Source organism: Dama dama, chromosome 6 (assembly GCF_033118175.1).
Source record: "Dama dama isolate Ldn47 chromosome 6, ASM3311817v1, whole genome shotgun sequence".
In the NCBI taxonomy this organism is placed as follows: Eukaryota; Metazoa; Chordata; class Mammalia; order Artiodactyla; family Cervidae; genus Dama; species Dama dama.
This window is the reverse complement of record NC_083686.1, coordinates 15,804,779-15,828,106: the sequence shown is the minus strand read 5'-3', so window position 1 is coordinate 15,828,106 and position 23,328 is coordinate 15,804,779. Positions and strand designations below refer to the sequence as shown.

The 23,328-nt window shown below is 36.8% G+C and overlaps 1 protein-coding gene across 8 annotated transcripts in view; it reads right to left on the bottom strand.

Moving 5' to 3' along the window:
- MAPK10 (mitogen-activated protein kinase 10) overlaps positions 1-23,328 on the bottom strand; it is a 357,383-nt gene that overhangs the window by 162,763 nt on the left and 171,292 nt on the right. For 3 of the 8 annotated variants that reach the window (XM_061145181.1, XM_061145180.1, XM_061145179.1), the window contains one exon: positions 5,145-5,216. The exons of 2 other annotated variants lie outside the window; for them this stretch is intronic. In XM_061145181.1, coding sequence (XP_061001164.1) covers positions 5,145-5,210 — 66 coding nt within the window. In that variant the 5' untranslated portion in view covers positions 5,211-5,216. Of the gene's footprint in view, positions 1-5,117; positions 5,217-23,328 lie in introns of all 8 variants that reach the window. 3 more of the 8 variants (XM_061145184.1, XM_061145183.1, XM_061145186.1) reach the window with 1 other exon arrangement.

Genomic DNA, 23,328 nt, shown 5'->3' with positions numbered 1-23,328 from the left:
ACTAGTCTCAAAATATGTAAAAAGTAAACTTTTGTTTGTTTGCTTTTGGTTTGGTTCTTAAGGGCTAATGCCCATGGTAAATGACTAGGATCATGGACACTAAGGAAATGGCTTACAATCACAAAGCTTACATATGGTCCAGATATTCTAACCAGAAATTCAGGCCTGCTCGTTTTCCACCAGGGCACTATCACAGCTGCAACTGACTGCATTAACCAAACATGTATCATTCATTCATTCATTCATTATGCAAATATTTGGTGAGTGCCCACACAATGCCAGATACTATTGTTAGTACTACAACACAGCTGTGTGCAGAAGAGACAAAATCCCAACAATGTGCTGCTAATAATTCAACAACTGGCTGGGGGTGGGGGAGGGAAGAGGACTTATCTGCACCAATTGTTTATTTACATAATGTACATATTCCTGTCATGACAGAGTTCAACCTACCAACCCAACATCACTGAACTTCAAGCGGGGAAGAGGTGTGCACACTCAACGCTTGTGAGCCTTGTCAGCCTGTGGGAGCTCACAGCACATCACTGAAAAACTTCCGTGCCCAAGTGAAAAATGTATTCCAGCAGAGAGAAACAACATGCTAGTCACATATATCAAAAGCTGTCATGGAGGGGACAAAAGAAAAAGACAAAGAAGTTGGGTAGGAGGTGTGAGATAGGCAGTGTGGAGTAGGAAGGGGCAATTTTAGATAGATAAGCAGGAACGACTCCTTTAAAAATGAATATTTGAGCCAAGTTCTGAAGGTAGTGAATGAGTGAGCCAAGTGGGTAATAAAGGAAGAGCATTTTAAGGAAGTGTGTCTAGGTGGCAATACCCAAGGCAAAAGCTTGGGTATTTATTTAAGAATTTTTACCATTAGTGAGGTGGAAGACATCTCACTGACCAAATGGTTTTTCTGTTTTGTTTGTCTTGTTCCAAGCAGTGACGTGATCTCACTTATATTTTTAAAATATCTCTCTTGCCGATGTTTTGAGAGTAAACCCCTTGGGGGTGAACGAGGTGGAAGCTCCTGCAATAACCCAGGCTTGGATAAGAATCAGTTCAGTTCAGTTGAGTCGCTCAGTCGTGTCCGACTTTTTGCGAACCCATGAACCCCAGCACGCCAGGCCTCCCTGTTCATCAACAACTCCTGGAGTTTACCCAAACTCATGTCCATTGAGTCGGTGATGCCACCCAACCATCTCATCCTCTGTTGTCCCCTTCTCTTCCTGCCTTCAATCTTTCCCAGTATCTGGGTTTTTCAAATGAGTCAGTTCTCTGCATCAGGTGGCCAAAGCACTGGAGTTACAGCTTCAACATCGGACCTTCCAGTGAACACCCAGGACTGATCTCCTTTAGGATGGACTGGTTGGATCTCCTTGCAGTCCAAGGGACTCTCAAGAGTCTTCTCCAACACCACAGTGCAAAAGCATCAATTCTTCGTCACTCAGATTTCTTTATAGTCCACTTTCACACCCATACCACACCATACTAGAAAAAACATAGCCTAGACTAGACGGACCTTTGTTGGCAAAGTAATGTCTCTGCTTTTTAATATGCTGTCTAGGTTGGTCATCACTTTCCTTCCAAGGACTAAGCGTCTTTTAATTTCACGGCCACAGTCACCATCTGCAGTGATTTTGGAGCCCCCCAAAATAAAGTCAGCCACTGTTTCTACTGTTTCCCCATCTATTTGCCATGAAGTGATGGGACCAGATGCCATGATCTTAGTTTTCTGAATGTTGAGCTTTAAACCAACTTTTCCATTCTCCTCTTTCACTTTCATCAAGAGGCTCTTTAGTTCTTCACTTTCTGCCATAAGGGTGGTGTCATCTGCATATCTGAGGGTATTGATATTTCTCCTGGCAATCTTGATTCTAGCTTGTGCTTCTTCCAGACCAGCGTTTCTCATGATGTACTCTGCATATAAGTTAAATAAGCAGGGTGACAGTATACAGCCTTGACGTACTCCTTTTCCTATTTGGAACCAGTCTGTTGTTCCATGTCCAGTTCTAACTGTTGCTTTCTGACCTGCATACAGGTTTCTCAAGAGGCAGGTCAGGGAGCCTGGTATTCCCATCACTTGAAGAATTTTCCACACTTTGCTGTGATCCACACAGTCAAAGGTTTTGGCATAGTCAATAAAGCACAAATAGATGTTTTTCTGGAATTCTCTTGCTTTTTCAGTGATCCAGCAGATGTTAGCAATTTGATCTCTGGTTCCTCTGCCTTTCCTAAAACCAGCTTGAACATCTGGAAGTTCATAGTTCACGTATTGCTGAAGCCTGGCTTGGAGAATTTTGAGCATTACTTTGCTACCATGTGAGATGAGTGCAATTGTGCAGTAGTTTGAGCATTCTTTGGCATTGCCTTTCTTTGGGATTGGAATGAAAACTGACCTTTTCCAGTCCTGTGGCCACTGCTGAGTTTTTCACATTTGCTGGCATATTGAGTGCAGCACTTTCACAGCATCATCTTTTAGGATTTGAAATAGCTCAACTGGAATTCCATCACCTCCACTAGCTTTGTTTATAGTGATGCTTCCTAAGGCCCACTTGACTTTGCATTCTAGGATGTCTGACTCTAGGTGAGAGATCACACCATTGTGATTAACTGGGTCATGAAGATCTTTTTTGTATAGGTCTTCTGTGTATTCTTGCCACCTCTTCTTAATATCTTCTGTTTCTGTTAGGTCCATACCATTTCTGTCCTTTATTGAGTCTATCATTGCATGAAATGTATCTCTAATTTTCTTGAAGAGCTCTCCAGTCTTACCATCAGAATGGATCAGAATGGTAATGGAGAAATTGGTGAGATTCTAGATATACTTTTAAAGGGGCGCCAACAGAATCTGCTGACAGATTGTATGCAAACTGTCGTCCAAAAGATGATTCTGAAGATTTTGTTCTAAGCAACTGGAAAGAGGGGTTTAGCATTTACTGAATTAGAGCAGAGCAATTTTGAAGGGAAGGTCAAGGATTTGGTTTGGTATATGTATCATTTGCTATACCTATTAGACATCTAAGCTGAGATATAGAACAAGCAATTGGGTATGTTAGCCGGGTTTCAGGGAAAGGTTTTGCTAGAGGTGTAATTGGGGAGTATTCACAGTATCAGTAACATTTAAAACACTAGGACTCAAATGAGAGTCCCACAAGAGAGAACATGAACTTAGTGATTTAGTTAGCTACTTAACAAAAACATATTCTCAGTGCTCTGCAAGTATCAACTCACTTGAGTCTCATAAACCTACTACCTTTTCCCTTTTTATTAATTAACCAAGGCACAGTAAGGTTAACTAACTTGCCCAAGCTCACAAGTAAATGGCTGAATCAGAATTTCTAACCCGGGCTGTTCAGATCCAGAGTTCTTTTTTTTTTTTTTTAATTTTAATTAAAGGAGGATAATTACTTTACAATATTGTGGTGGTTTTTGCCATACATCGACATGAATCAGTCATGGGTACACATGTGTCCCGCCATCCTGAACCCCTCTCCCACCTCCCTCCAAACCCCATCCCCCTGGGTTGTCCTAGACCACCAGCTGAGTGCTCGGCTTCATGCATCAAACTTGCGCTGGTCATCTGTTTTACATATGGTAATATACATGTTTCAATGCTATTCTCTCAAATCATCCCACCCTCATCTTCTCCCACAGAGTCCAAAAGTCTGTTCGTTACATCTGTGTCTCTTTTGCTGCCTTGCATATAGGATTGTCATTACTTTCTCTCTAAATTCCACATATATATATATATATATATATATATATGGTGATACACTGTATTGGTTTTTCTCTTTCTGACCTACTTCACTCCAGATCCAGAGTTCTTATTAGAGAAACTATCTGAAAGCCTGGAAATTTTTGGCACCACAACAATTTAGAGGCCAGGGAAATAAAATAGATCAGAAAACCCTATTCACAGAACATGATACATTTTATTTTTCCATAGAAATTCTAACTACACTCAGTGTGAAGAGTAGATTTACCAATGTTTTGTTTCCTTTGCACTTTCCTATATCTTCTATAATAAGCATGTTACTTCTAGAATTAGAAAATATTGTATTAAAATAATATTATTTTGAGTTGTTTTTTAAACCTCATTTCAAGGGACATATGTCATTCTGTGTATACAACCCATCTCAATGAGAAAATACAGAAAAAAATCATTACAGAAAAAATGGAAGTGCTCTCTGCTTGGAGTATGATTAGAGCTACTATAAATTTACCAGCCACATAACAATTCCTAGGGTAAAACCGAGCTCTATTAATGATACAATGACCACAGACTTAAGTCAGAATGACCTAAACAGACTGGGTACCAGTGCCTCAGGTAGACTTTTTTTAAGACTATCATTTGTATGAATACAAGAGTGCAGACCCTTCTATTGCCCATGTACACTACCTTCTCACTAGTAGGTTAGAGATACCTTTATTTGTCATTATTGCTGCTGGTCTTATTGTTTCCCAACTGCTGGCTAGAACAGGGCATTGAAAAACAAACGGAGGACTGTGTGTGTGCTCAGCTGTGTCTGACTCTTTGTGGCCTCATGGATTGTAGCCCACTGAGGCTTCTCTGTCCATGGAATTCTCCAGGCAAGAATACTGGAGAGGGTTGCCATTCCCTTCTTTAGGGGATCTTCCCAACTCAGGAACCAAAACCCTGTCTCTTGCGTCGTCTGCATTGGCATGTGGATTTTTTACCAGTAGCGCCACCTTGGAAGCCCAAGCTAAGCACTGCCTACATACTGTTATATTTGAGTACTGGAGAGACTCTACTTGGGGCTCATTAGTCCTTGGATGAAACATAGTATCATCTATTTCAGCTATTTTGATTATTTAAACTACATTTTAAGGATTTGAAAAAGACATATTAGTGATGTTAAATATAGTAAGAAATCACTTTCTATAGTGATTAAGTACAATATTTACAATCATTAAAAAGAATTATCTTAAAAAAAAAAAAGAATTATCTTCATTCCTATTCTAAGATAAATGAACTGGGGGGAAAAAAATCTAGGCATCCAATTCTACTCCCTAGGCTACTTTTAATTCTACACTTTAGTGTGAAACATGCAAGATGGAATGGCAAAATGGAAATACAAGGGAATATACTGTACCTTGTTTTACCTGTAAGGAACACACACCTGACAAAAGGCAATTTTCACATCCAAGGTTGGTTCACTGCAGTAGTACAATAAATGGAGGCTCATAAATACCTACAGAAAAAAAGGGGGGCATGAATTGCTAATTCACCTAATCATTCATTATTTAATAGTTATAAACTTTAGTATAATTTGAATTATACACAAGGTGTCATGCACAACATATATTTGGCATAATCCTTTTCAGACCAGTGCTAGGTACTTTTCACAAATTTCAAATATTAAATAAAATAAGGTTAAAAAAAAAAAAGGTCTTATCAGCTATAATGATGGATGCCACCACAATCATAAAGACTAGATATAAGAAATTGTATATACCTAATATGTTAAAGTTAATTACATCCTATCACAGAGCACTTTCAGTTCTGGGCTTTGCTGGTGGCTCAGATGGTAAAGAATCTGCCTGCAATGCAGGAGACCCAGGTTAGATCCTTGGGTCAGGAAGATTCCCTTGGAGAAATGAATGGCTACCCGCTCCAGTAGTCTTGCCTGGAGAATCCCATGGACAGAGGAGCCTGGCAGGCTATAGTCCATGGGGTCAAAGTTAAGTACATCTTATCACATAGCACTTTTCAATTCTAGGCATCTAATTCTTAAAAATATCAAATATATGCTCAAGAAGATACATATAAGAATATTTATTGTAGAATTAAGGGATATTAAGTGAAATTTAGGGCTCTCCCGGGGTTCAGTGGTAGAGAATCTGCCTGCAATGCAGAAGAGGCAGGAGACTCTGGTTCAGTATCTGGGTCCAGAAGATCCCCTGGAGAAGGAAAAGACAACCCACTCCAGTTTTTTTACCTAGATAATCCCATGGACAGAAGAACCTGGTGGGCTATAGTCCATGCAGTCGCAAAGAGTCAGACAGGACTGAAGCAACTGAGTACACACTCAAATAAAATTTAATTTATAATAAAATTACAGACAGGACTTGGAGTAATTGAATCAGAGCTTAGCATATCAGCATAGATAAATGATGCTGATGCTGAATGGGGAAAAAGTAGCTTTCAAAAAAGTATCAGTATCATTAGTAGAATAAAATTTTGAAGTATATAAAATAATATAAATTGCTTTGTTATCTAACTATATAACCAGAGAGTAAGGCAGATACTATATTAACACGTGTTTAATCATGGTGGTAAGAAAAGATTTCAAGTATATTATTTTTTGTATGTTGGAAATATTTTTAACTTGGTAAAGTTTCAAGGAGAGGATAATAACCTAATGGTGGAAATGCCAAATTAGGTACTAGGTTATTTGGAAATGATGAGGCAGCATCAGAAAAATCCAACTGAAATCTTATTCAGTTCAACTAAACACACTTTATTGAATATTTATTATGCAAAAGATACAATTCTGTGAGATTAAACAATTTTAAAACCATTATTGACAAAGACTTCTGTTTCAGGCAATATGAATGGCTAGATAGGCTGAAAACAGCTTTCAGTGCAAAACTGCTAAAAAGGTTAGATGAAAGAGACAAAATATCTTTTAAAATGCATAGCTGCGCTGCTCAAAAAAAATGGTAAGAAAAATTCTGAGAGACTGAAAACAAAGTGAAAGGATCCATGCAGAGAAGTAAATGAGCTGAACCTGTCACTTGTGCTCAGACCATCTGCTGATGTCTTAAGATCAAAACTTTAGCTTTTAAAGGGCAGCAGGCAAGAAGCCAAAGCTTGGAACTGATCTGTGATGGGTAGTCACACTGGAAACACCTGCATAACATTTACTACAAGAAGTTTCAAACAAAACTCTGGAACAAGCAAAATAATTCCAGAAGGTCAGAATTGCAAATATATATACACATATATATTTTTTACATTAGAATGTATGTAGATTTTTTAAATACAAAGAAGAATGGAAGGAGTAGAATATATAAGACATTTCTGAAGAACAAGGTGGATATTTTGGGGGGTGGGGAGAAAATTGCTCTACCAGACAATAAGATTTAATATAAAGCTGTAGTATGTAAAGCTACAAGGTATTGATGCTGAGATAGTTGCTCATTCATGCCTGACTCTTTGTGGCCCCATGAACTGTAGCCCACGAGGCTCTTCTGTCCGTGGAATTCTCCAGGCAATAATACAGGAGTGGTTAGCCATTCTCTTCTCTGGGGGATTTACCTGACCCAGAGATGGAACCAGGGCCTCCTGCATTATAGGCAGCTTCTTTACCATCTGAGCCACCAGGGATAGAAAGTGAAAGTGGAAGTGAAAGTCTCAGTCTTGTCTGACTCTTTGCAACCCCATGGACTGACTATACAGTCCATGAAATTCTCCAGGCCAGATTACTGGAGTGGGTAGTTGTTCCCTTCTCCAGCGGATCTTCCCAACTCAGGAATGGAGCGGGGTTGCCTATATTGTGGGTGGATTCTTTGTTAGCTGAGCCAACCAGGGAAGCCCAAGAATAATGGAGTGGGCAGCCTACCCCTTCTCCAGGGGATCTTCCCAACCCAGGAATCGAACCAGGGTCTCCTGCATTGCAGGTGGATTCTTTACCAGCTGAGCTATCAGGGAAGTCTGATTAATAAATCAGAGAGCCCAGAAACAGATGCTTACATACAGGGAATCAAACAGATAATGTTATGTTAACGTAGACGTTTAAACCTGGTTATATTAAAGAAATCTGGAGAAAGATGAAACTGTGCATTAAACCATGCAGAGACAATTGGTCATGAATATTGGGGCAAGGGGAGAAAGGACGTACACCCTTTGCTAAGAGACAGTTGCTTCTCGTATTTGTGCAAGTCTTACAGGCAGAGGTGCTGGCTGTCTTTATTCCGGACTATGTTCTCAAGGATAGTTATAGAAAAAACAGCCTTGGAAAGGAAAGATGCCACTCTCTGGAGTATAAAGCAGGTTTTATTACTATTTATTATCCAGTATAATATAGACAAGGTGCCCCTCTGGGTTAAAGGTCAAGCATGCTAACCTCCTACTACAAGAGATTTGGGTAACCCTCTTCTGTAACACAACTCACTGTATGCGCGCTAGTCATCTGACCTTCCTTGAGTCACCCGGTGGGAACTGGGTTTGAGAAACTGGCATGAATTCCGACACTGTAGCTTCTGCTATTAATGTGAGTAGTAAAGAACTTCTCACCTGACTCGGGAATTGCCCGAGTCTTCTTCTGCCCCAGCATCTATAAAACTCTGGCAGGCTACCGTGTTAGCTTGCAGGTAGAGTAACATCTTAGACTGTTAAAAGTTCTTGACAATCTCTACCTCACATTGTATACAAAACACAATTCCAGATGGATAAAATTGTTCAAGAAAGTCCAAACTTTAAATAACATGGAAGGAAATGTAGTTGAATGTCTGAAAAATACATCATAAATAATATGCAAGTTGCTGGTGGGAGTTGGGAGGGAGGTTCAAGAAGGAGGACATATATGTATACCTGTAACTGATTCAGATTGATGTATGGCAGAAACCATCACACTACTGTAAAGTAATTATTCTCCAATTGAAATAAAATTTTAAAAAAATATGTAAGTCGCTAACTTATAACGGAAACTGTTGACAAAACTGACTACTTAAAATGAATCATATATGTTTATGAAAAAATGTGATGGGGTAAAAAAGTAGGCCATAAATTCAGAAAAGATATTTGACAGACACATAACCAGAGGAAGATTTATCCAGAATCTATAAAGAGCTCCTAAAATATAAGAATAAAAAGGCAAAGAATCCACAAGAAGAATGGACAATAAAACATGGATTACATTTCATAGAAAAAGAAATGTAAAAGCTTTCATAAATATATATGTAATTTTAAGCCACATTGAGATATTATTTTATACCTATCAAATTGATAAAAACTGAAAAGTATGATAATGTTTAGTTTTTACAAAGCAGTTGCTCAGATGGGGATGTTTATACACTGCTGATAGTTATACACAACTGGCAGTTGGAATAACCAAATTTAGGGGCAAAATAGCACAATGAAATAAACTTCTGCATACCCTACCACCCAGCAATTCTATTTCTACACATATTTCCAGAGACACTCCTGTGTTTTGCTACCAGGATACATACAAAAGGCAGTTCATTAGAATACTTTTGTAGTGGTAAAATAAATAATAAAAACTAATACTAGGAAAAAACAAATAATCATAGCAAGACCAATGAATAAACAAACTATGGTATATTCATTGAGTACAAAGCAATGAAATGGTTGTTCAAAGAAACAAGCATCAAGGTAACACAATGTCATAAACATGTTAAACATGAAAAGAAATCCTACAGTATGTAGTTTCTTTTTTCTTTGATTGGGCTTCTTTTGCTCAGCAAAATGCTTTTAAATGTATCCATGTTGGCATAAATATCAGTAATTGTTCTATTTGTTGCTGAGTAAAATGTATCAGTTCATTTATCTATTCTGCTTTTAGACATTAGAGGTGTTTCTATTTTTTGGATATCAACAATGTTGCATGAACATTTATGTACATGTATTTTTGCACAAATACGTTTTTATTTCTTTGGGGAAAATATCTAAAGAAAGAATTGTTGGGTCATTGGATAAGGATATATTTAACTTATTATAAACTGTTAGACATATTGTCTACCCAATGTAGCAATGCATAAAAATTCAGTTCACATCCTTGCCAATAATTGGTGTTATCAGTTTTCTAAATTTTAATCATTCTAGTAAGTGTTTAGTAATATTTCATTATAGTTCTGTTTTTTTACTTCCCTGATGACTAATAGTGTTAACAACTTTTTCATGTATTTATTGGCCATTTATTTATCTTATTTGGTGAAGCACCTTTTCAAGTACTTTGTCCATTTGGTGGGACTGTAGATAGGGGAAAGGAGTTGTCTTTTTATAGAAATTTTAGAAATTCTCTGTTTCAGATAAAAGTTTACCATTACTTACATGTATTATGAACATTTTCTTTCAGTCTGTAGCTTACACATTCAGGTTATTAATGTTGTTTTTCAGTGAATAATAATTTTATGAAATTTACTTTACAATTTATTTTCCTTTAATTATTAGTGTTTTCTTGGTTTTGTCAGGGTTCTTTGCCCACCCCAAGTTCATTAGGATTTTCCTGCACATTTTCTTCATGAAGCTTGACATTGTCTTTTATTTTTAGGTCTGTGATACCTCTCCAATAAATTTCAATTCATGCTATGATGTATATGTTGAGATTCACTTTCATTTCCTTAATGATACCCAGTGGCTCAAACATTCTTGGTGAAAAGACTTTTCTTTCCATATTGAGTTGTCTTACTGCCTTGGTTCAATTGACTGTACCAGCGCAAGTCTATTTCAGCACTCCATTCTATTCCATTTATTGTTGTCTGTCTTTAACCCAACATTATCCTGTCTTGAAAACTGTAGATTTATTACTGTCTTGAAATTAGGTAAATACTTCAAATTTTTCTTTGTTTTTATTTGGGAGACTAGTCGAGGTCTCTGCATTTCCCACATTAATTTTAAAATCAGCCTAGTGTTTCAAAATATTAATAAATTAAAAAAGAAAAACTTCTAAAATTTTGTTTGGGATTGCATTAGAACTATAGACTACATTGGGAAGAACAGATATCTTAATGTTGAGTGTTCTATCCACCACAATCATAGTATATTTGTCCATTTACTTGAGTACTCTCTAATTTATCTTGGTAATGTTTTGTAGTTTACAGTATATAAATATACCTTATATGTTTTTTAAGTTACTCTTAAATATTTAAGTTTTTGATGCAATTATAAATGACATTTTCATTTTCATTTCCTAAACACTCATTTCTAAAAATAAAGTCAATTTTTGTAAGCGGCCTTATATTTAGAGGCTTGCTAAATTCACTTATTATGTGTGTGTTAGTCACTCGGTCATGTCTGACTCTTTGGTACCCCACAGACTGTAGCCCACCAGGCTCTTCAGTCCATGGAATTCTCCAGGCAAGAATACTGGAGTGGGTTGCCATTCCCTTCTCCAGGGGATTTTCTTGATCCAGGGATTGAACTCAGGTCTCCTGCATTGCAGGTGAATTCTTTCCTGGCTGAGTCACCTAAATCTAGTAAATATTTTGCTGATAGTTTAGGAGTTGCTTTACGCACAAAAAAGTCTTCAGTGAAGACAGTTTTTGCTTTTTCCTTTCCAGTATGCCTAATTTTTTCCCCACCTAATCGTCCTGCCTCTGAAACAGCATCGAATAGAAGTGATGACTTGCTGATAATCTCTGCCTTTTAACAGATCCATGTATCCATTTTCATTTAAAGTAATTATGTTAAGTCCATCATCATTCAATTAGTTTTGAATGTGTGTACTAAGTTGTTTCAGTCCAGTTCAGCTCTGAGACTTATGGACTGTAGCCTGTCAGTCTCCTCTGTCCATGAAGTTCTCCAGGCAAGGATACTGGACTGGGCAATAATGCCTTCCTCCAAGTGAATTTTCCCAGGGATCAAAACCACATCTCTTAGGTCTCCCACATTGGCAGGTGGGTTCTTTACCACTAGCGCCACCTGGGAAGCCATTAGTTTTGTCTTTATTCTTTTACCCCAATTTTCTGGAAGATCCTTTCTGTAAGAATTGAGTATTGTTTTGTTTCCTGTTTTATTTTACATAATAAGTTATCAGTTATACTTCTTTTTCTTTTTTTATCAGTGTTGTTCTAGAGTTTGCAATCTTCATTTTTAATTTTTAGTAAATTAGATTCAAATAATATTATTCTACTCCACACGTGTAGTTTTAAAAACTTACAATAGTATGCTTCAATTTTCACCTCTAGTCCTTTAAGGTATTGTTATCGTATATTTTATTTATACATATTTTATAAACCCTACAGCACACTGCTATTATTTTTCCTTTGCTTAAGTCATTCTATTTTAAAGAAATTAAGAATTTACAAAGAAAAGTATTTTATATTTAATTATGTATTCTATGTGTGTGTGTAGTCATTTTATATCTCTAAGTTTATTCTTAAGCACTTATATTCTTATATTTTCATGTTATTATAAATGGCATTTTTACTTCACTTCCATTTTCCAAATGCTCGTTTTTAGCATTTAAAATATGATTTTCCAAGACTTTCCTGGTGGTCCAGTGGTTAAGACTTCACTTTCCAATGCAGGGGGTGTGGGTTTGATCTTTGGTCAGGGAGATAAGATCCCACATGTCTTGGGGCCAAAAACCCAAAACATAAAACAGAAGTAATATTTTAGCAAATTCAATAAAGACTTCCTATATACAAAAAAAAAAAGGTTGTTCCATCGCTGTTTCACTACCTCATGTGTGCATGCATGTTCAGTCATTCAGTCATGTCCAACTCTTTGTGACCTTATGGACTGTAGCCTGACAGGCTCCTCTGTCCATGGGATTTTCCAGACACGAATACTGGAGCGAGCTGCCATTTCCTCCTCCAGGGGATCTTCCCGTAGAGTGCATTAAATGGGAAAATGTTCTCCCAGCCACTCTTAGTCTTTTCCTTCTTCTCACAGCACTTTGTTCATACTTTTATGATGAGTATCTTATAATACTGTAACTGTTCACATGTTTGCTCCATACTATATTATGACCTTCGGGGAAAATGATTATGTTTTATTCATGCTCACAACACCAGGACAGAGCACTGCTCTCAGTGTATAGTTAATGTCAAGTAAATATTTATTGAATAAAAAAAGAATCAAAGGAAAAAAGCTTCTTTCCTTCTCTACCATAAATCTAAGTATTTTCACTATCTTCTCATATTGAGACCTGTGAATTTTCAGTAAATTTGATGCAAACAGATTAGTAATGAGGAGTCTGCAGGAGTGAAAGGATGAAAGAGGTAACTCAGAAATGTTACCAAGCAGGAATGTTTTTGTTCTGTTCTGCTGAACTGGACATGTGGGAAATAATAACATCCAGCCCACCCACCTGAAATGAACAATGTATTTTAAATTTTAATGAATGAATAATCTTTCTATGAAAAGCAAGCATCTTGACCTTTCCTGGTTTCCATTATAAAGATTCCAAATGTATTAATAGCACCTGTGACCAAGGCACTACATCAAGGCAGAAGCTTCTTGTTCTACAAAGGGACATTAAAGGAAAGAGGACACTCAGTATGATAATTCTAGTGAATTACAGAAAGCTAGTCTGGTAATTATATTTCCTGATAGCATGGTAGAGAACGTCTGGCACCATTACATAGAAACAGCATAAATGGCCAGGGCATTATCCTGACATTAGTCTGCAGTGGAATTAGTGAGAGCATCTTGGTATCTATGAATAGCTTGAAAAGGGAGGGAATGATGACTGGGGGAGTTTAGTGCTTTCAATTACTGGTTGTTCTTTTGGGAAAACCCCCATGTGTTCATTTCTTGCCATGTACTCTACTGAGCTCCTCCTCATTACATGCCTATAGGAGTTAATGGCTACTCTGAGCAGAACAGTAGGCCAAATTGTATGAATGAGATACACTTGAGAATTCATTAGGCTAAACTGGTGCACAGCAGTTGCTATAAAAGAATGTAACTATGATGTGTTTTAATAGCTTAGATCAATACTTAAATTCTTTTGTATGTGAGATGTGCCAGCTAAACCACAGGAAGCTCGAGAATCTTCACAGATGAAAAAATCAAATTGTTCTGGGCAGCTCCAGGCCCCCATGGTTTGTCACTGAAATGCAATATACACGGGGGAAAACCAAATGAACTACGGATTCCAAAAATAGCCTAAGGTCCAGCAGTTGTCAAGTTGAGTTGGTACACAACAAACTCATTGTCTGTAAATAATTTTTGTATTTCATACATCTCACATTTATTATAAATGACTAACAGCCTGCAAGCATATATACAATATTAAAATACAAAGTCACAGTTAATTACACAAAACACTCCCTCTTCTATGCCCAAAACAATTCTTCCAACTATGTGCAGAAAAAAAGTAATTATATCTTAAAACTAGTAATTATGTTTCCAAGTGCTGATATAGAAAATGAAATTTAATTTTCTATTAACAACTGTTTATATGTTCACTTTAAAATATTATTAAGTCTTTACATCCATGGACTATCATTTAGAGCAGGGCTTAGCAAGCTGTAGTCCATGGACCAAATTCAACTCACTACCTGCTTGTAAATAAAGTTTTATTGGAACACAGCCCATTGATTCATTTACATATATCGAAGGCTGCTTTCACACTACAGTGGCAGAGTTGAGTAATTGGGGGAGGTAATATATGGCCTGCAAAGTCTAAAATATTTACCATCTCACCATCTAGCACTCTTCCCACAAACATCTAGGAGAACATAATTAGCTTCAGGAAATACGCTATCTCCTTTCAAGGAATCAGTGCTTGTCTACCTCTAAAAGCTAAGTATCTCTTAAAATACTATTTATATAACAAGATGATTCCTTCCACAGAAGTCCTCTGATAAGCTTACTTAGCAGAAATAAAGCAATAGAGACCAAAATGCAAGAGATGGGTTGTTGTATTTTGTTGTTGTTTAGTCACTAAGTCGTGCCTGTTTTGCAACCCGAGATGGGGAAAGAGGCAAATGAAGAAGAAAGGGAGTGGACTGTTAAGAGATAGAACATATCAAATAAAAGATGTAGAAATGGTGAAATTCACCAACTCTAGAATTATAACACGTACAAACATTTTTAAGCTTTCTGAATTTTGGACATAGAGCATTGCTTCCAGTCCTTGAAACCTGGTAAAGTTAGCTAACTGAAACTCTTATATCATAAAACTCTACATGTGCTGGGTAAAATATAACAAAAAATTAACAGACAGCTGAATTTATAGTAAAAAGGGAAACCTGCCAGTGATATTGAAGTTAATAAGCTTATAAAATCTGAGTGTGCACATCTCTTGCCACCTCCATGCTCAATGACACTACTTCAGTTGTTTAAAATTGGCTATGCTTGGGATATGCTACAAACCCGAGCACTTTTTCTCAGAGAGCTTATAATTAAACATTTACTAACATACCACTGGAAATTACCAGGTACCAAAAATGATAGGAAAAAAAACACTGAAAGATGAATCATATATTTTCTATAAATATCATGAGAAAGCAAACATCACAAGTGAGAATCATTAGATATTATGAAAGAAATATTACCACCAAAAGAATTTCAGACACGACAGAAAAAACAGAAAGACCATATGAAGGAATGAGCAAAATAATTAGAGTCAAAATAAATGTCATAAGAAATAAGCTACTGAAGTGATAAAAGGAAAAATGGATTTATTTGAAAATGAACTAAATAGAAATTGTGAAAAATGTAGCTTTTAAATTAAAAGCCTAATAGGTTAAACAGGTTAAATTGAAACAGTTGAGCTAATGAACTGGTACGACATTCACAGGAATTTGTGACAGAATAATAAAGAGTTGAAAAATATGAAAGATTGAGAGACATATGCGATACAAGGTCAAAAATAAATATAATGGGAGTTCCAGAAAGAACAAAGCAAATAAATAGAAAATGCAAAGGGGCAATATCTGAAGTAATAAAATGAAGTAATAACCTGAATTTAATTCTTAAAAGCTGAAAAACATAATGAAGTGCTTAGCAGCATAGCAGTGATAGTAGATAGTGAAGTTGCTCAGTCGTGTTGCTCTTTGCAACCTTGTGGACTGTAGCCCACCAAGCTCCTCCGTCCATGGGATTCTCCAGCTAAGAGTACTGGAGTGGGTTGCCATTTCCTTCTCCAGGGGATCTTCCCGACCTAAAGATCAAACCCAGGTCTCCCGCATTGCAGGCAGACACTTTAACCTCTGAGCCACCAGGGAAGCCTGGCAGGATAGATAAGAATAACTTAGCTTAGCAGGATATATAAGAATAAATCCATGCCTAGAAATATCATGACCAACTGTAGAACAGCCAACACAGTTATAAAATCTTAAAAACAACTAGAGAAAGGAGTCAGAATCCCCAGAAAATAATGATTGGACTGAAGGAAGACTGATGGGCATAAAATAAAGTGGGTAGGAAAAATTATGTTTTAGAAATAAACCAATTAAAACACACTATAGAACTAACAAAACAAGAACAATAAAAAGTACAAACAAGAAAGATCAGTTTATCACCAACATATAATAGAAAGAAAAGTGTTCTAATGTTGATAAGAAAAATTCTAATTTTGATGACAAGACATAGTATGATTAGCAATCAGTTGAAAGAAAACTAATTAACATTGGAGATCACCTTCCTCCTTCACCAAAGAGAGATACAGACAGTAAGCAAGGCAGTCAATACAACAAAAAATCCCAATACAAAAATGGCTACCAAAGTAATTTTTTTAAGGGTTTTGATCTTCATAGCAAAGAAACAAAAAAATAAGATAGCATTTTATTCACCAAGGGCTTCCCTGGTGGCTCAGACCGTAAAGAATCTTCCTGCAAAGCAGGAGCCCTAGGTTCAATCTCTAGGTTGGGAATATCCCCTAGAAAAAGCAATGTCTACCCACTCCAGTATTCTTGCCTGGAGAATCCCATGGATAGAGGAGCCGGGCAGGCTGCAGTCTGTGGGGTCTCAAAGAGTCAGACACAACTGAGTGACTAACACTTTCACTTTTCACTTTTTACTCACCAAATTGAGGAATTTTTTTGATGAAACAACATTCAATGCAGAGAAACAGACCTATCCTGCTCTGCTCCTCCCAAACATTCATTTTTCTCAATACTTCGCTCATGTTTACCCAATATAAAATAAGCACTAAATAAATATTTGTTGAATGAATCAATAGATGTTGCAAATAAATATACATTCACTATGGGGGTAGCTTGACAACAAGGTATTCAATTGCTTAAAAATGCATTTAAGACAAGTAATTCCATACCTAAGAATTTGTGCTAGAGATATAATCAAATACCTTACAAATATTAATCTCTAAGAATGTTCACCACAGCATTATATATAGTAAAATAATTGCAAAATCAAGTGTTCAGTAAAATGGATTAATAAAATAATTATTGTAAAAGCATATATCATAATTCCATTTAAGCATTTATAAATTATAAGATGGATAAATGTTCACAATATATTATAAAGTGGATAAACATTACAGAAATATATTACAATATGTCCTCAGTCTTTTGGGCATCCCTGATGGCCCAGTGGTAAATAATGCGCCTGACAATGCTGGAGACACAGGTTCGATCCCTGGGTCGGGAAGGTCCCCAGTAGGAGGAAAAGGCAACCCACTCCAGTATTCCTGTCTCAGAAATCCCATGAACAGAGGAGCCTGGTGGGCTACAGTCCGTGGGGTCACAAAAAGTCAGACACTATTTGGTTACTAAACAGCAACAACTTCAATCTTTTAAAAACTAAATGGATATGGATAGATATGAATATAATTTTACAGAGGTAGAAATGAGGTTTTTACAATGAAGACTATCTCTTTTTAATAAGGAAAAATGTTATTACAGGATATGGTAAAATAACAGATGCAAAGCTTTTTGAAGTGAAATAAAACATAGCAAGCATCTAAGCAACTTCTTTTCACAGATGAGAAACTTGATGCCTAATGGTAAACAGTTAGGAAATCTTCCAAATTCATATACCTCATCAGTGAGGCAATAAGGACTCTAATCCAAATGTTCCAAATACTATGCAGTAAACACAGGTTAAGATTCCTCAAGATGTTGGCTAGCAAACATTTTAAATATACCAGCAATGGCCTCTGAGGCTTCCGAGATGGCTCAATGGTAAAGAACACATCTGCCAATGCAGGAGATGTGGGTTTGATCCCTGGGTCAGGAAGATCCCCTGGAGAAGGAAATGGCAACCCACTCCAGTATTCTTGTTTGGAGAATTCCATGGATGGAGGAGCCTGGTGTGCAAAAGTCCATAGGGTTGCAAAAGAGTTGGACATGGCTAAACAACAACAAAAATAACCTCTGAGCAACTGATTTTTTTTTCTCTTCTAAATGCTCCTAAAATTCATGTATATGGGGCTTGCACCCAGACACAAGTGTTTTACTTATTTTTCTAGAATATCCTGTATACAATTACATTAACATAGAGAAACAGGATTTTTCATCATTTTATAATTTATAAATCTAATAAAATATTTCTTGAATTGGTTCTAGTGGGTTTAACAAATACCTCCATTTCAGATCACATTATCACAAAAATTATTTTGTCTAGGTGTGAGATCTAAACTACTATTTTTTTTGCCTGGTTATATCTTTTTTGTCATGACATTTTACCATCTAAATATCAAGAAGTATAAAGCTCGGCTACTCAGTTACCGCAGGAAATCCTATATACCTCCCACCACCACAGCCATCATCATATTCACCGAAAACTCAGCATATGACATCTGCATGCTCCATTCACCCATAGTCATTTGTAGGTTTGTGTGTGTGTACACGTGTGAATTACATGTGTTTTTCTAAATAGTTACCTGAGGTAAAGGGAAAAGAAAGTTGTGCCTGACTCTTTGAAATTCCATGGACTGCAGCCTGCCAGGCTCCTCTGTCCATGGAATCCTCCAGGCAAGAATACTGGAGTGGGTAGCCATTCCCTTCTCCAAGGCATCTTCCCGACCCAGGGATTGAATCCTGCATTGTAGGCAGGTTCCTTACCTTCTGAGCCACCAGGGAAGCCCCAGGTAAGGGAAAAGATGATTTGTTTTTCCTTAGTGATTCCACATTAACAATATTTGTAAAGCATGGAGCAGAATGTTTTTTATATAGTAAGAGTTAACTGTATCTTTATATATACATTTGATTAGATAAGTAAACAACATTTCACATCACAGAGGATAAATACATACAGACTACAAGTCCCAAAGAGTAAAATTAAAAACAATATCTGTAGTTTTAGCTTTTAGTCAGAATTACTTATGATATATATAACCATTTTTATACTAACTTCACTTTAAAAGGAAAATTTGAATTCTTAGCACATGAACTCAATGAACAATATATGTATATATCCAGTATCCACTCTGTCAGGTGCTACAGAGGGGACTCCAAGTATGAAAGTGAACAATTCGAAGATAAAAGGTAAAAATTATTGCCGTTAATGGAAACAGTGTCAGACTTTATTTTTGGGGGCTCCAAAATCACTGCAGATGCTGACTGCAGCCATGAAATTAAAAGACGCTTACTCCTTGGAAGGAAAGTTATGACCAATCTAGATAGCATGTTAAAAAGCAGAGACTTACTTTGCCAACAAAGGTCCATCTGGTCAAGGCTATGGTTTTCCCAGTGGTCATGTATGGATGTGAGAGTTGGACTGTGAAGAAAGCTGAGTGCTGAAGAACTGATGCTTTTGAACTGTGGTGTTGGAGAAGACTGTTGAGAGTCCCTTGGACTGCAAGGAGATCCAACCAGTCCATCCTAAAGGAGATCAGTCCTGAGTGTTCATTGGAAGGACTGATGCTGAAGCTGAAACTCCAGTACTTTGGCCACCTGATGCGAAGAGTTGGCTCATTGGAAAAGACCCTGATGCTGGGAGGGATTGGGGGCAGGAGAAGAGGATGACAAAGGATGAGGTGGCTGGATGGCATCACTGACTCAGTGGGCATGAGTTTGAGTAAACTCCGGGAGTTGGTGATGGACAGGGAGGCCTGGTGTGCTGTGGTTCATGAGGTCGCAAAGAGTCAGACACAACTGAACCACTGAACTGAACTGAACTGAATGAGTTCCCATTAAATGAAAATACTGTACATATATATGGGGTTTTTTTTAATCCTCAGAGTTCAAATTTTTCTAATAGAATAATTTTTCAAACTTTTCCTGAGGATGGAATTTTCTAAGGATGTTTATTTTAACACAGATGGGCATAATAATATGCGTTAAGCCAGAAAAAGCAATAAACCTTTGGGCAATCCATTTAAAAGGCAAAATAAAATCCAATTCCACTGAACAAGTAGCATTATTGCTTTAATTATGCATCCCCAGAATAACTAGGCCAACAGGGGCTATTAATTAGGTGAAATGTCAACTTGAATCTTTGAGAGGTGTTGAACTTACAACGAACAAATCCATCCCTTAAGTGATGCAGAAAAAAATCTAACAATGTAATGAGAAGAATAAATTCAGAGGTCACTTTATCTTCCAGTCACTTAGCAACTGAATTGGAGTGAAGAGGGCAAGAGGGAAATGATTTGTAAAAATAATTAACCATAAACTCTAAAGCAGAGATAACTACAGAGGAAGCAGTTTGTTCCCAGGGCTTCAAGCCAGCTCTCCTAGTAGGAACATATTTATTTATCGTCACACAAAGCCCCAGAGACAAGGCTTACCACCCTTAAGTCATACATCCCTCTGTCCCCGTCAACTTCCTCTTTCTACTGCTCTACTTCACACACACACACGTGCGTGTGCGCATGCAAAACTAAAGCCATGTTCTTTGTCTTCTTCACACCCTCATTCCACCTCGGGTTTGCAGGACAGATTCCTCTCACTAGCCTCTTGCTGCAGGCATAATTAACACACATACTATCTTGCACAGTCAAATCTTTTAAAATTCTAAAGTAAAGCACAGCGCAGATGGACTTAGCGTCAAACAGAGTAAAGTCAGAAAGAGAAAAATATCATATACTAAGTTGCTCCAGGAGTGTCCAACTCTTTGAGACCCTATGGATCTTAGCCCACTAGGCTCTTAGCTAGGGCCTATGGACTTTAGCCCTTTGTCCATTGGATTTCCTAAGCAAGAATACTGGGGTGGGTTGCCATTTCCTTCTCCAGGGGATCTTCCCAACCCAGAGATCGAACCCACATCTCTTGTGTCTCCTGCACTGGCCACCTAGGAAGCACATACGTGGAATCTAGAAAAATGATGCAGACAGAGATGTAGAGAACAAATATATGGATACCAAGGTGGTGAGAGGAATTGGGAGATTTGCATTGACAGATATACACTTTTGATACTATGCACAAAATAAATAACTAATGAGAAGTACTGTGTAGCACAGGGAACTCTACTTAATGCACTGTGGTTACCTAAATGTGAAGGAAACCCAAAAAAAATGGAATACATGTATACCTATAGCTGATTTACTTTGCAATACAGTAAAAACACAACATTTTAAAGCAACTGTACTGCAACTATAACTTGGCCACCTGATGCAAAGAACTGACTCAATGGAAAGACCCTGATGTTGGGCAAGATTGAAGGCAGGAGGAGAAGGGGACAAAAGAAGATGAGATGGTTAGATGGCATCACCAACTCAATGGACATGAGTTTGAGCAAGCTTCGGGAGTTGGGGATGGAGAGGGAAGCTTGGCATGCTGCAGTCCATGGGATCGCAAAGAGTCGGACATGACTGAGTGACTGAACTGACTGATAGTCCAATGAAAATTAATTTAAAATATAGAGCACAAATTTAAGAAATAAAAAATGTAAACAGCTATTCATTTCAGTTAGTAACAGATTTCTTTATATTAAAGAAAGAAAAGGAGGATACTTGGAATATGACCAACACAAACTCGTATCACAACCCAAAGCTTCCAACAGAATAAATCATAAATTCACATGAGATCAAATGTTCCCTCAATTTATTCTTTTAAATTAATTTTTAAAGTGGATATTTTAAAAGTATGTTTCTTATAAGAATAATGTGTGTGCTTAGTCATTCAGTTGTGCCTGACTCTTTCAACCCCATGACTGTAGCCTGTCAAGCTCCTCGGTCCATGGGATTTTTCAGGCAAGAATGCTGGAGTGGATTGCTATTTCCTCCTCCAGGTATAAGAATAATATGTCTGTTATTTTAGGAAATGTAGTAATATATAGTAATATTGTCTTGTGGTTATTACAAAGATTGTAACAGGTTTAACCAAGTAATCCTTAACCTTTTAGGAAAAAGTACTTTCTTTAATAATAATTAAATTAGGAGACAATTTGAAGATTGTTTTCTTTAGATAATTATTTCATAGAAAAATATTTTATATTCTTTAAGTAGAATATTTATTTTCTTGCATTCAAACTGTTTTATTTACCTGCTAGGGTAACCCATAGATTATGAAATAAAGTTAGGAGAAGGCAAAAAACATCTACTGAAAATCATCTACAGACAGAGTTCTCTGCTAAGTGTTTTTTACAATAATTAATTGTTTAATATTTTTTCAGAAATATATATATGAACAACAGCCTATCACCTAATCCTACAGCATAAACCTGCATGTACTTCTGCAAAGCTTATGTTTAGAAATCTTATCTCTATCCAACCTAAATAAAGTGTGATATACTAAGTTGCACAGAAAAAACTATTTTAAAATGTACACTATATAAATGCCAACAAACTACTTGTTTTAAAAATGTGCAATCAAACAAAAAGATACTTTAATATGACTCATGACAAAATAATATGTTATGCCATATACATTTAGTTTGCCTTAATTTCATCTATGATATTTCATGATTAGTTGAAACGTCACAACAACAAAAAATAAAGTTCAAAAAACACCATTAGAAAGCTGACCTGTATTTAGCCATCACTTGCAAGAGCTGTGTGTGTGCTTAGTCGTGTCCACCTGTCTGCGGCCCCATGGACAGGGGCAATAGCTGGCCAGGCTCCTCTGTCCATGGAATTTTCCAGACAAGAAAACTTGAGTGGGTTGCCACTTCCTACTGTAGGGGATCTTCCAGACCCTGGGATAGAACCTGCGTCTTGAGTCTCCTGTATTGGCAGGCAGATTCTTTACCACTAGCACCACCTGGGAAGCCCCACTTATAAGAGCTCCTCAAGTCAAATGTTTCATCCACAGTTAAATAAAAAGAACAAAAACAAAAATTCAAGTTTCACAAGATACTAACATTTTGAACCTATATGTTTTTTAATTGAACAATGGGTAATGTGGAAAAATATAAGATCATTATAGGAGTAATATGACTTCAAAAGAAGATATGAATCATGAATTATATCCACTCTCTTTCTGAAAATAATAACATTTTGATAAGTGGATGGGTGGAGTCAGGAAAGAAAAGGCAGTGGTGGCCATGAATCCTCCTTACATTCTGTTTAGTCTCAACATAAAAGTGACAACGGTCAAAAGTGACAGAGGAATATTTTATTTCCTTCTTTTATATACATTGATCATATAATTAACTGGTTAGTATTTAGAAGTAAATGTATGTATACATATTAAATTCCATTTGTGTTTAAAGTTAGAAAAGCAAGTTCAAAATTTTACAGTTAGTTCTGAATAAAAAACAGTAATTAATGTTTCTTCTAGTGACATTTTCAGCCTAGCATATTCTATTTGTTATGGCATTTC